This window comes from Meriones unguiculatus, chromosome 3, assembly GCF_030254825.1.
Source record: "Meriones unguiculatus strain TT.TT164.6M chromosome 3, Bangor_MerUng_6.1, whole genome shotgun sequence".
Classification (NCBI taxonomy): Eukaryota; Metazoa; Chordata; class Mammalia; order Rodentia; family Muridae; genus Meriones; species Meriones unguiculatus.
Genome location: NC_083351.1, coordinates 46,862,960 through 46,876,251, shown reverse-complemented (window position 1 = coordinate 46,876,251; position 13,292 = coordinate 46,862,960). Strand labels below are relative to the sequence as shown.

Below are 13,292 nucleotides of genomic sequence, written 5' to 3'. Positions count from 1 at the left end.
TGCGGCCAAAACAGACCTGCAATGTTACCCAGGGCTGGGTGAGGGTGGTGGAGGTCTCTGAATCTAAGTGCCATTTGTCCTCTGCCAGGCCAAGGAACTCGAAGGCTGGAAGTGTCTGGGTCTCTTGTGCTGGTTGAGCCTCCATGGCTGGGCACAGAGGACAAGCCTGCATGGGAACATTTTGACTTCCAGAAGCCAGTCTGCCAACAGTGTGTGTCTAGTTGAGGCAGCCATTGGGACCAGCATCCTTCCTGGCTGCATTTGAAACAGTCAGCTGGCATAATTGACTTTTGGCTATACCCTGACAGGATGGGGCATTGCAGTCTTGTCTTTCATGCAGTTATGCTAACAACCTCAGAACAGCAGCCAAGGTCTGGAGCATAGTTTTTGCTGTAAATGAGCCTATCCGGAAGACTTTTCTCTTATTCTTTTTACCAACTCATATATGGTAAGTCAAGGACCATCCTCGGCTATTAATTAAAGATGACATGAGGCCATGTTTGCATCTGTAGTACTATGATTATATTTTTGAACATGTTAAAGGATTTGATCATCTATAAGATGACTGAGCTATTAATTTGCATTTGTTAACCATTAAATATTAGGACTTTAGGTTTTGTCACTGTTAAGCTGGAGCTGTAAAAGTCATAAACATAGTCCATTAAAAGTGAGAGTATAACAGTTTTCTGTATGATTTAGCATATAAAAAGTTCATAGCTTATAAAAGTAAAGCTATACTATAGATTAATAATATTACCATTTTTAGAAAATAAGACCGAACATATTTTAACCTTTTGTAGTGAAGATATAACACAATGATCAAGCTTTAACGTAAATAAATTTCTCTAAAATGAATAGATCTTAATTTAGAGTATTGGTAAAAACTTATACAGAGTAACCCCTGAGCTGTAAGTTTTAAAACCAGCAATATAACAGAACAGTATAAAGCAATTTAAAAATTACATTTGAATTTATTATAGCAAGTCTATTAGCCAGAAAGTCTAGTGGTAAATCTGGATCATAGGCAGCTTATGGCAGGAGAAACAGCATTTATTAATTTAGGAATTGATAAAGACATAGGCAGTTAGACGTATATTTGAACTTAGCTTAATTTGAATAGACCTTTATAACTTTGAAATTTTAGCATTATATAAAAACTATTTTGAACCAGGGTTGAATCATATATATTGTAAAACATAACTTTGAATTTTTATAAAAAGCCATACCAATTTAAACTGAGACTTGTTGCTATCCTAGTCTAAAAGAGATAAAATAGAGAATTAATTATGATTAAAATTGTTCATACCGCGTGGTCACCTTAAGGTTTACAGTTTAATTTTAAGATTTTTTTTTTGAGAGTATAGAAAGAAACCAGAGAGTATATTTAGTGAGATGGCAGGCAGAGAGAAACAGACAAGACTTTGAGAAAAGAGAAGTAGGGAATTGTTTTTTACTTCGTGGATTGCTTTTAGTGTTCCTGGACATTACTGGATATTAGACATTTGAGTGGGGCAAACATGGGTATAGAAGCCAGAGGTTTTTCTAAGAGGAGAGAATATGAGGAAGCTGTTCCTGTGAATGAGAAAGCGGAAATGGAAATGGACCATGCAGCTAGTGGTTCATTGACCAAATGGCATGGCCTGGTACCACGGCTTTATCAGCAGTAAGGCTGAGCTCTCGTAGAGGGAATCTCATCCTCAGGAAAGGATGGGGCAGACAGACAGCTTTAGAATGGAGGTAGTAAGGGGGTGCAGTGGCCTTTTAGCATCTATAAGAGACTACAGTTTTGTAGCTCTGAAAACAGTGGGACAGAAACAAAGCAGTAAAAGCAGGCGGCAGTGGGAGAAACCACAGCGATTTTTGTTTTTTGTTTTTCTCTATAACAGAGATGGCTGCCCTTGATTGCCCTAAGTTAAGATGTCAGTGAAACCATGTACTTGCCCTTAGTGGAGATGGCAGTGAAGCTGTGGCTCCATCCTCCTTATCCCAAAATCAACATGGTGGCTAGCCGTGTGCGGTGTGTGGCTACTAGCAAAGCAAGACCAGGTGCTTGCTGGTGGGATGGCTGTTCTGGCCCAGTACGAACCTGTGTGTGTGTGTATGGCACAGCTGATCGAAAGTCGGCACAACTGAAAATCCTCTCCAAGCCAGCCTCTTGCAGCAGGTGTTCTGTGGGAGATTTAAAACTTCACCCGTGGGGCCTGAGGAGCAATGCAATCTAAAGCCATCTGTGTGTGTGCAGGGTTCCCAGCAGTTGCTTACCTAATAGCAATAGTTTAGAAGCAGGCTGTGTCTGTGTACGAAGTGGCAGTTTCAGCGTCTGGAGTGAACATTTTAGTTTCCCCAAGCTGATTATGATGCAGCGTAAGTGCCTTGTCCTGGCTGCCTCGAGCACATGGCAAGTTGCCAAGTCTGAGTGGCCTTGCAGAGGGACAGGTGTGTACGGGTAAGGGTAGGGCAGTAGAGAGAAAGTGTAGGTTTTAAGGCATATACGGTTGAGTGGTGGTTACAGATAGGTAGAGGAGAAGAAAAATCTGTTGCAAGCATCATAGTCCAATTAAGGGTTCCTGGTGTGACCACATCAGGTGCTACCAAGAGAGCCCTTCCCAGCCAATGCACCAGTGTTAGGACCAATGAAGCGCACAACAGATTTTATATGAAAGATTTATTAGATGGAGATGGAGAGAGACATTATAGGGGGAAGGGAGGGAGGCGCCCCGACAGAGAAAGGGGAGAGAGTAAGAGGGCAAGATAGTGACAAAGTGGCAGGTTGATCCTTTTAAGGAGCAACTTAACCACGCCTGCCTGCCAGGTGTAACACCTGGTAGGCAACACATGATGACATCCTAGGTTGCTAGGCAATCCAGAAACCGGCTGCCTAAATATTAACAGGGACATCTGGGAGAGCCCAGAGTGGACATGACCAGACTGAGCTGGGCCATGTGGGGAGAATGAGAGGGGGGAAAAAAAGCAGAGAGGGGGGAAATAAGTTTGGCATCCAGGAAGCCCACCCCAAAGGTACAAAAAGAGCCAGTAACCAAAATAGTTGGATTACATAGGAAAGAGCAGCCCAGCGCCCTGGGCTGGAAAGTTTAAGGGAGGGGGTGGTATATGCGAGACAGGAGGACCCTGTAACAACAGGTAGGGGCTGAGGAGACACCTAATTTGCTTTGATATGTTAAATTGGTACCTCAGCCAATTTGTACCAGTTTGAAACCTAACAACTAGAAGACAGGCCACTTAGCAGTAGGCAGATGCTTTCTTGCCTTTTATTCCCCTTCTGTCTACGAAAATGTTTCTTTTTAACCAAGGCAGGTTGGGAATTTCCAATATTAAGGTGGATTGTCCATGGTGCTTTGAGGTTTTAGTAGAATTACAGAATTTATTATAAAAGTTTTAAGGCTGAATTGACACTGACCACAGGCTACTAGACATGGGCATTCAATGTACACCAAGGATTGCTGCAGTATACAGTTGTAGTTTTTTTGGTTTTGTTTGATACAGGGTTTTCCTGTGTCTCCCTGGCTGTCCTGGAACTCACTTTGTAGAACGGGCTGATCTTGAACTCATGGAAATCCCCCTGCCTCTGCCTCACAAGTGCTGGGATTAAAGGCTTTCACTACCACCTCTAGGCTCAATTTTGGCCTTTTGTAAGAGAAAGGTCTTGTTGCTTCGTTTGTTTGTACATTGTGTGCATTCAAACACGTGTGTGTGTGCATTTATTTAGCATTCAGAGGGCAGCTTTCAGGAGTTGCTTCTCTCTCTCCACCATGGGGTCCAGGGACAGACTAAGGAAAGTGGCATTAGTATTCATTCATTCATTTATTTATTAACAAATAAATAAATATTTACTAATTACTTAGTCTTTTTGAAATAAAGTCTCAGCATAGCCTGATTTTTCCTGCCTCTAACCCCAAAGTGTTAGAATTACAACCAAAGTCACCACATCTGGTTTACAAGAGTTTTACCCTTATCACTGCTTGTGTTAGGGTTCATGAAAGAGACAGAACCAATAGAAGAAATATGTATTTAAAGGAAGAGACACTAGGGCCTGGAGAGATGACTCATTGGTTAAGAGTACTGTCTGCTCCTCCAGAGGACCCGGGTTTGGTTCCCAGCACCCACATGACAGCTCACAACTGTCTGCAACTCCAGTTCCAGGGAATCTGACACCGTCAACACAGACATACAGGCAAAACACCAGTGCACATAAAATATTAATAAGTACTTTTTTAAAAAAAAACGAAGGGACACTAGAGAACCTTCATCAGTATGGTCTGAGTAGTGTAATCAACAAAGGCTGTCTTCATACTGGAGAAGTTGAGAACCATTAGCTCCTCTGTCTATAAGGCTGGGCACACTGGAATCTTAGAGAGAGGCTTCGTGGAGAGATACTGATCTTCGGTTTATTCTGGAAGCAGGACACTCTGGGTTCTGATAGCAGTGAAGGAATGCAGCAGCAGCATTGGGGTGGATAAACTCACCAGCAGGACACAAAGCCCAGCAGACAAAAAGCAAAGCTTTCCCTTACTACTTTCTTAAGTCTGGGCTGCCACCAGAACGTGCTACCCACCGTTAGGGTTGGCGTTCCTACTTTAGATAACCTGATCTAGAAAAATGGGTGCCCACTGCTTATTGCTTATTTGAATCTAGATTCAGTCAGGCTGGTAATCAAGGTTAATTACCATGCTGTTCTGTTTGGACATTTCAGGGTCTTATTTCAGGTGATAATTTGTATTTCAGGGTCTGTCATGGGTTAAGACTGAAAGGTGATAATTTGTATTTCAGTAGATACAGTAAGAAACTACGTTGTCAGGTGTTGGGGTGGGGTAGGGATGGGAGGAAGTGGAGAGATGGTTCACCCCCATAGCAATTCACAGCTGTCTGTAACTCCAGTTCCAGGGGATCCTGTACCCTCTTCTGGCCTCCATGGACACTACGTATGCACGTGATGTACCAACGCACATTCAGGCAAAACATCCATGCAGACAAAAATAAGTAATAAAATGTCTAAAAAGAGGAGCAAGTATGTTGGGTGATTGAGTTGAAACATCAGTGAATAAAACTTGCCTCAGAGAGTAGAGAGATTAGAGGAAGACCTAGAGCAAAGTTGAATTCCCACTGAGATATACCTCACTTACTCCTGGACCTGCTTGCACCAGGTGTATGTTATCTGTGGCTCCATAACAGTTAGCACACAAGGCAACCACTCACAAAAAACATCTAGCACCATCTGAGGGCTTAAAATGTGGGTAGCATTTGGGGCTTAAAATCACCGATTTCAGACTTACTTTCCCTTTCTTGTTTTTTGGGATGTTGTTTATTTGTTTTAAGTTTGTGTATGTGTATATGTTTTTGTGTGAGTTTATACACATGTGTATATGCAGGGGTGTTTGGCAAGGCCAGAAGAGGGTGTTGGGTATCCTCTGTTGCTCTGCCTATTCTTTTGAGGCAGGATCTATATCTGAACCTGGAATTCACTCCTGAGCTAGGCTGGAAGGTAGCACACCTCCATGATCCTCCTGCCTCTGCCCACTCAGAGCTGGATTATGTGTTTGTGGGAATGCACAGCTTGCTAGTTCTTAAGATTGTGGAGCAAGCCTCCTTAACCACTGAGCCATCTCTCTACCCCCTTCCTTTCTAGCATAAGCAAATACTAATGTCATACTTTTTCTCATACACTGTTTTAGCTACATTCTGCAACTTCTTGTGTGTTATGCCTTTTTTTAAAATTTTTCTTATGGTTTCTTCATTGACCTGTCAGTTGTTTCAAAAATTTGTTATTTAACTCACAGATATTTTGAGATTTTTCCAGCTATCTTACTGATTTCTCCTTGCTGTTATGATTATATACTTTAAAAAAATATTGGATGGGACAAAACATGGTATCCTTCAAAGAGAGCTGTGTGTGTGTATGGTGTGATGAAGTGGTCTCAGTTACTTTGGGATGCTCCGTTGACTCTGGAGTTCTGGCTTTTTCTGTCCTTACTGAGTCTCTTAATACTCTAAATTGCTGAGAGAAAAATTCCTGTGTTTTTACGTATTCTTTCATTCTGCAAGTATTCGCTTCCTACATTTTCAAGCTCTGGTTTGTGTAGAGGCCTGCTCATGGGTCATGCCAGATACCATCCCTCTTTATCTCTGTTAATAGTTTTTAGATTCCTTATTCTGAAGTTGACTGTATATGTATTGGGAATACAGTCCTTTTAGCTTTTAAAAAAGTATGGCATGTTTTTTTCCCATTGTTTTGATTCATCTCTGTATATTTTCATGTTTAGGTTGAATTTTTTTTTTCTTGAATTTTTTTTACTGAGCTATGGCCCCAATCCAGGCTCAGCAGTGTGTTCTTAGACTCAACACCAAAAAATTAACAGCTAAAAATCAGATTTATAAATTGAACTTCATAGAAACTAAAAATTACCAAAATTTAATACTTATTGAATGAAAGAAAATATTTTCAAAGCATTTATAATATAGTGATTTAATATCTTAGTATATGAAGAACTATAATTCAACAGGAAACAAGCAAGCCAACTAGGAAATTACTATTTAGTTTGCAATATTTTTCAGGGTGTGGTATTGTTTTCAGTTAAGCTTGGGAGTGAATCTGGGGAAACAGTCATTTTTGACAAGCTTGTCTTGTATCTTTGATGTCCAGGGATATAACAAAACCTTGCTTGCCTTGTGTTTTGTGATCATTCAGAAGATTAACCCCCTTTGTCTTTTAGAAAGTGTGTACAGTGATTAATATCTAGTAGATAAAGGGCCTGGCAAGATGCTGAAAACTGGAGCTGTGTAAGGGCTGGGCTACCTGGGAAGGAGGTGGGTGCTTATGTGGTGGCTTCTGGTTCTGCCATGTTTACCTGTGCTCTTCCTTGATCTTTGCTTGTCAGGATTATGAAGAAGCTGTGCTCCTGCTGCTGGAAGGGGCTGCCTGGGAAGAAGCTCTGAGGCTGGTAAGAGAGGTTTCTGAAAAGCGTCTCCTATGCTGGATGATGAGGGAAAGGGCAGCACCGTCAGTAGGAGTTCCTTGTCTTCTGAGGAAGTGAAGTTAAATAGAAAGGTCTCAGGTTCCCAGTCCTAAGGATAAGTGCTTCTGTAAAACCACTTAAAAACCTGTCCTTAGCCTGACAGTGGTAGTGCATGCGTTTAATCCCAGTACTTGGGAGGCAGAGGTAGGTGGATCTCTGATACCGAGGCCAGCCTGGTCTACATAGCGAGTTCTACGACAGCCAAGGCTATATGGAGAAATCCTATCTCAGAAAATCAAAATAATAATAATAATAATAGTAACAACAATAATACAAATAATACAAACCTATTCCTGGTACTGTTTGGAATTGGGTCTTCATATGTGACATACTGCTGCTGCTTACTAAAATAAGTTGAATTTCCTTGGTAACCCTTAAGAAACCTGCTCCTCAGAAAAATGTCCTGCTCCCCTCTAACAGTCTTTGTCTTAACTCTGATTTAGGTAGAAGTGTTTCTGCCCTATGATGCTGTGTTTTTTTTCCCTCTTAGGTATATAAGTATGGCAGAGTGGATATTATAGAAACCAGCATAAAGCCTTCCATTTTAGAAGGTGAGGATTACATTTAAGTAGTGTTCTCTTTTAGAATTCTGTAGAAAGGGAGAAGAGATAGATAGATGGGACAGGGCTGTTTATATTAATTACATTTTAATGTGTTCTGTTGACTATTAGCATCTTTAAGAATATATTTTTAAGCTATTAAATGATGACTGAAAATATTTGAATGTTGAAAGCTATGATGCAATATGGTTAAAAGTCTTGGTAATACGTGGGTTTGGATTTGTGGCAGGCCTGTCTCTTTCAGCCTTTGTGCCCCTTGCTAGAACAAATTCTGACCTTAGTAACCCATATCTATCTGTAGGCTACTGGCACTGAGGTGGGTTACATGGTGGTGGTGGTACTGGGCGGGAATCTTTGTGTTTGGGATAGGTAATAAACTAGGATATGCACTCTATTCGATAGGAGATCCTGTATTTTGTTCCTGTACTAAGAGATAAGTGCCCACCTGCAGTTAAATTTCACATTCTACAGAAGCTGTAATCACAAACATATTTATAGAGAAGCGGAAAGTAAAAATGTTATAATAAAATGTTACTTATAGATAAATCTAGGTGAAGAATGTGTGTATATTTTGGCAATTACAACTCTCGAGTAGGCTTGAAATTTTTTTTATATATGATAAAAAAGTTTTTCAAATAAAGTTATATGGCTCTAGAGAACAAAAGAATATTAACTAACAGCTGCAGAATGTTCTGGTAGTTGGGCACCTCTAGAAGCAAAATGGGGAAGAGCATCAGTTTCACCTACAGAGTCTTAGGGAGAACATACTGGCTTTAGCACTGCCATTTTAAGCAGGTCTGCCCCATAAGTGATATTTGTGTATACGCACATTCTTACCCTGCCTGTTTCTCCCATCCTTGTTCTAACTAGATCTTTGTAGGTACTTTGTACTGTTTGTCATCCCAAACTGAGTATAGAAAGCATCTCCCTGACCCTGTGCCATCATCCAGGCAGCTTTTATCACTGACAGGAACTTGGGAATCTGATAATTCTTCTGCATGAACCTAATATCTGGGCCCTAGGAGAGCATAACTTGTTCATACTGTATTCTGCTAGTGTTGTTTTTCCATTGGACAGTGATATCAGAAATCATTAGAAGCTTTTATTCCACACCCACAGCTGCATCATGGGTGTTCCAGAGGAAGCATTTAGGTTCTCTTCATTCTGCCTTTGTTAGTGGCTCCCTGTATCATCCCTTTGTTTGATTTTTCAGTTTGGTTTAGGTAACAAGTCTTCATTGATATGACTTTTTAAACTTTAGTGGTAGAGAATATCCTAGCCTGGTATTGTGAGGGGTTTCTACAGGTGTCAAGGCAGGCAGCAGTCATAAAGAGGTGAGAAGAAAAACTCAGTTCAGATTGATTTCGTCAACTTTGATTAAATCTTGGGTAGTCTGCTACTGGAAGGTTTATTGCCAGTATATTTAAACACAGTATAATTTGGAAAAAAAACCTTTTCTGGTGTAATACAATCCCCAGTGCACAAGGAAGCATAATTTTATTGAAACTCAACTCAGGGTGTATGTAATTTCTTCTAAGAAGATGGCTTCTGGAGCTAGGCTGCCTGTATTAGCTTAAGAGACTAAGGAAGGATCTGGCCTGGTCTCAGTCTTATAGTAGTATAGAGGTCATTGGGCTATCACCCACCTCTGTTCCTCTGATTGGGGAGCTTGGGGGAGCCTCTGGCTATACAGATAATGTAAGGGTCATTTAGACTATTAGGTGTTTCTAGTCCTGGTTGTGGGAGCTTGGGGAAGCTACTGGCCATGCAGGTAAAAGTCGTTTGGATATCTATACTAGTCACCTTGCCTGGCTGTTGGAGATTGATATGGCCTGTCCTAATAGATAATGTAGATCACTAGGCTATTAATCATCTCCAGTTCCTAGCTTTCTGGGTGGAATAACAGGTTTTACATCTTTTCCATTGCAAAGACAGTCTTGCATGCTTAACATTCCTGGTTTCCTGGAGATCTGTGGGCATAAGAACCTTCATGCTCCCAATAGTATTGATGAACTCTGAGATCTAGGATCTCTGACTCATTAATGGAGGAATAAAAACATCTTGGTTGGTAGATCTGGACACATCTTTTATTGTTATTGAATTTTAAGCCTTGCTTCATCACCCCCTCTTCACTTAAGTTTTCTCTCTTTACTTAAATAATCATGTTCAAGGTATTTTTTTCATTCTGTATCTTCAGCTCAAAAAAATTACATGGCCTTTCTGGACTCTCAGACAGCCACATTCATTCGCCATAAAAACCGCTTGCTGGTGGTTCGAGAGCTCAAGAATCAAGCACCACGGATGCATGTGGGTGAGTGCCTCTGGAAAGCCCATTGAGACCTCTGGTGGCGTGTGGAAGACTCACACCAGTGCATGTTGTCTTTGCTGCCTGTCTGTTTTCAGTTTTCTGAGGCAGGCAAGCTATAGAGAAAGGGTTTGTTTGGGCAGATAGTTTTGAAAGTAGAAGAGCATGCATGGCACATGCAAGGTGCCAACATGTGCTTCGCTTTTGGGGAGGGCATTGTGACAGAAAACCAGATTGGGAAGTCCAGGAGGTACATGTGTAAGAAAGTAAGGGGCAACTCCAGTTTCATTGCGTGAGTCCCAAAGAACCAGGACTCAGTACTCTGAGAACAGCATCTGCTCCTTGCTTTCATCACTGTCCCATTGGGGTTTAAACCTCTACACAAGTTGCTGTGTAGCGAGAGACTACTCTTGTTGTTCTATTGCTATATTGTAGCTCTCTGAAATTCCATAGGAATTACGTATGTTGGAGAAGCGCTCTACTGAGTAGTCCCATCTTTCCCAATACAACCAGACCAGTGATGTCTTCAGTGTATCTCAAAATGAATTTAGTCCCTTCCCACCTACCCCCTCAAAAGGAGTAGAATAAATATGGTAAACTGCAGTTATAATAAGTATAATTACTATATTTAATGTTACCTTATTTATTTTGAGATCAACTTCGTAATATCCATACATTTTTCAGTGTGTGATGATTGAGTGTATAGTCATTTATGTCCGTATCTGGTTCACCTCTTCTAGATAACGAGGTGGCCCATGGTCCAGAGTCAGACCTCTTCTCAGAAACCAGCAGTATCATGAGTGGCAGTGATATGAGCAGCAGATATTCCCACAGTAACTCCAGGATTTCTGCGTATGTATGAGAGCTCCTCAGCATGTTGGCTGTGCAGAAACAGAGTAATAGATTGGCTTTCTACAAGGACAGTGCAGGAGGGGGAGGATGTCCCTCAGGGCCAGTGTATGCTGTGCATGGACCTTCCAACACATCCAGGAGGTGAAGCTGCTTTCAAAGTTCACTTCTTACTGTAGAATTCAAGTGTTTTTTTTTTTTTTTTTTCTTCATTGTTCTAGTGTGCTCTCAAGTGAACTTTGTTCACTTTCATTTTTTTAAGACAGGGTCTCAATATGTAACCCTGGCTGGCCTGGTACTTGCTCCGTAGACCAGTCTGGCCTCTGATTCACAGAGATCAGCCTATCTCTGCCTCCTGAGTGCTGGAACTACCCCTGGTCTTACCCTGCATTTTAATCTAAACTTAGGGGGAAAACAACTCTTCAGGGTTTCCTTATTTGCTTCTTCTTAGACCTCGCTAGTTTATTATGTGTGGCTTTAGCACCTCATTACTAACGTCTCCCTAGATGTGGTTGCCATCTGTAGACACTATGGTTTCTTAGCAAGAGGTAAGTAGCTACAGTCGTCTTATTGAGTTCCATGCAGAAGGAACCTCTTTTTTCAATGTCTGTCATTTCTAATTAGGAGGTCATCTAAAAACCGCCGCAAGGCGGAGCGGAAAAAGCACAGCCTCAAAGAAGGGAGTCCCCTGGAGGGTGTGGCACTTCTGGAGGCACTGAGTGAAGTCGTACAAAGCATTGACAAGCTCAAAGGTATAGTTCCAGTGCTTACTGTGATTCTTGACCACAGAAAGTAGCAACAGGCACTACAGACAGATAGCACATAGTTATGATGCAATGTGAGGCTGTTGAAATGGCTCAGAAGGTAAATTGCCTCACAGTCTGAGGTCTGCCATCCCTAGATCCCACATTGTAGAAGGAAAGAATCACCTTCCACAAATTGTTCTCTGATCTGCACCAACACCCCCATAACATTTTTTTAAAGATGCTGTTTTCCAGTTAGAGAAGCAGTTCTCAACCTGAGGGTAATGACCCCTCTCAGGGTCAAATGACCCTTTCATAGGGATCACCTTAAAAAAAAAAAAAACATTAGAAAACACAGATACATTACAATTCATAACAGTAGCAAAATTATGGTAGTAAAATAGCAATGCAATAATGTTATGGTTGGGAGGTCACCACTACATGAGAAACTGTATTAAAGGGTAGCAGCGCTAGAAAGGCTGAGAACCTCTGAGTTAGAGGGAAGGAGGACACCCTCAGTGGAGTGCTCATGTCTACACCCATTCCTGAGTCAGTCCTTCCGAGTCCCTAAAGGGAGGAGTGCGTAAGCCAGAGATAGGGACTGCCGGGCACAGCTTTCTGCTCTCTTCCCAGTGTGCTCCTCTACCCTTCTGATGTGCTGAATTACTCCAGTATCTGGGAAGAAGAAGGTGTGGGTGGATGCATCTGGAGGGTGGATTTTGTCATTGTCAACTTGGGAAAGAAGTTACTGTATGATTCTAGCAATGGAGCTGGGATACAACTTACTGTTTCAAATTTCTTCTCTCTAGATGAAGTACACGCTATTTTAAAGGTGCTCTTTCTCTTTGAGTTTGAAGAACAAGGAAAGGAATTACAGAAGGCTTTTGAGAGCACTCTGCAGCTGATTGAGAGGGCACTTCCAGAAATCTGGACTCCTGCCTGCCAGCAGGGCTCAGTCACATCTGTAAGCTTCCCAGAGATCATATGCAGTCTCATCCTTCTCACAGTGACAGACACAAAGCCCCAGCGTCCAAGGAAACTCTTCTAAATTTCCTTAGCTTTGAGTGTTTGTTAGCTGTCTGGTCACCTGTGTCATGCTTAGGTGAAATAGGCTATTTTTCCTTTTCAGATGGAGCAGCTGTCAGGAACAATCCAAAAATCTTGAGTGACAGTAGAGCTGGAGTAGGGAGGGGAAGCTAGGATTAGAGTTGACCTTTCCCTTCCCAGATCTGAAGTCACAGAGGGGATTGAATGAGCTTGCCCCTTGAAGCATTCACATGTATTATCAAACCTGTGGTTTTTAGACCTCTGCTGGCTACCTGAGCCCTCAAGTCAATTGTAGAGAGTTCTGATAAGGATTTAGAAAGGCTGGTGTGTCAGTCACAGTCCAATAAGGAAAGAAAGTTCATATCTATTATTTTCCTACAGAGAATTTAATACCTGGTTGGTTAAATAAGCACTAGCAGGCTAAAAAGGCAAAAAGGAAACTCAGGAGAATGAGATACACAGAGTGAGGGAAGAAAGGACAGAGCTGGGGATGGTGACAGGTCAGAGGCCTACAGCTTCTGGAGAGGGTGCTGGTTAGTAAGACCTAAGAATTGAGGGTGGTAGTCCCAAGGAGGCTAGTTCTAAGTGTACAGAGATAAATAGAAACTGGAATGAACAGTCCTTCAAAGCAAACAAGTCACTTTTCCATCCAGCCTTTGCACTCTCCCTGTAGTGTCCCTTATTGGTGGAGCATAATAGGGAATCACCTGAAGGGAAATGTGCTTCATGCCCAGCCCTGGTTCACTGGCAATGGATA

General features: G+C 41.7%; 1 protein-coding gene across 1 annotated transcript in view; it reads left to right on the top strand.

Moving 5' to 3' along the window:
* Window positions 1-13,292, top strand: part of Elp1 (elongator acetyltransferase complex subunit 1) — a 61,133-nt gene that overhangs the window by 42,338 nt on the left and 5,503 nt on the right. The window contains exons 30-35 of the mRNA XM_060379935.1: window positions 6,894-6,956; window positions 7,522-7,582; window positions 9,789-9,902; window positions 10,637-10,748; window positions 11,370-11,497; window positions 12,298-12,452. Of these exons, the coding sequence (XP_060235918.1) occupies window positions 6,894-6,956; window positions 7,522-7,582; window positions 9,789-9,902; window positions 10,637-10,748; window positions 11,370-11,497; window positions 12,298-12,452 (633 nt within the window). The remainder of the gene's footprint in view (window positions 1-6,893; window positions 6,957-7,521; window positions 7,583-9,788; window positions 9,903-10,636; window positions 10,749-11,369; window positions 11,498-12,297; window positions 12,453-13,292) is intronic.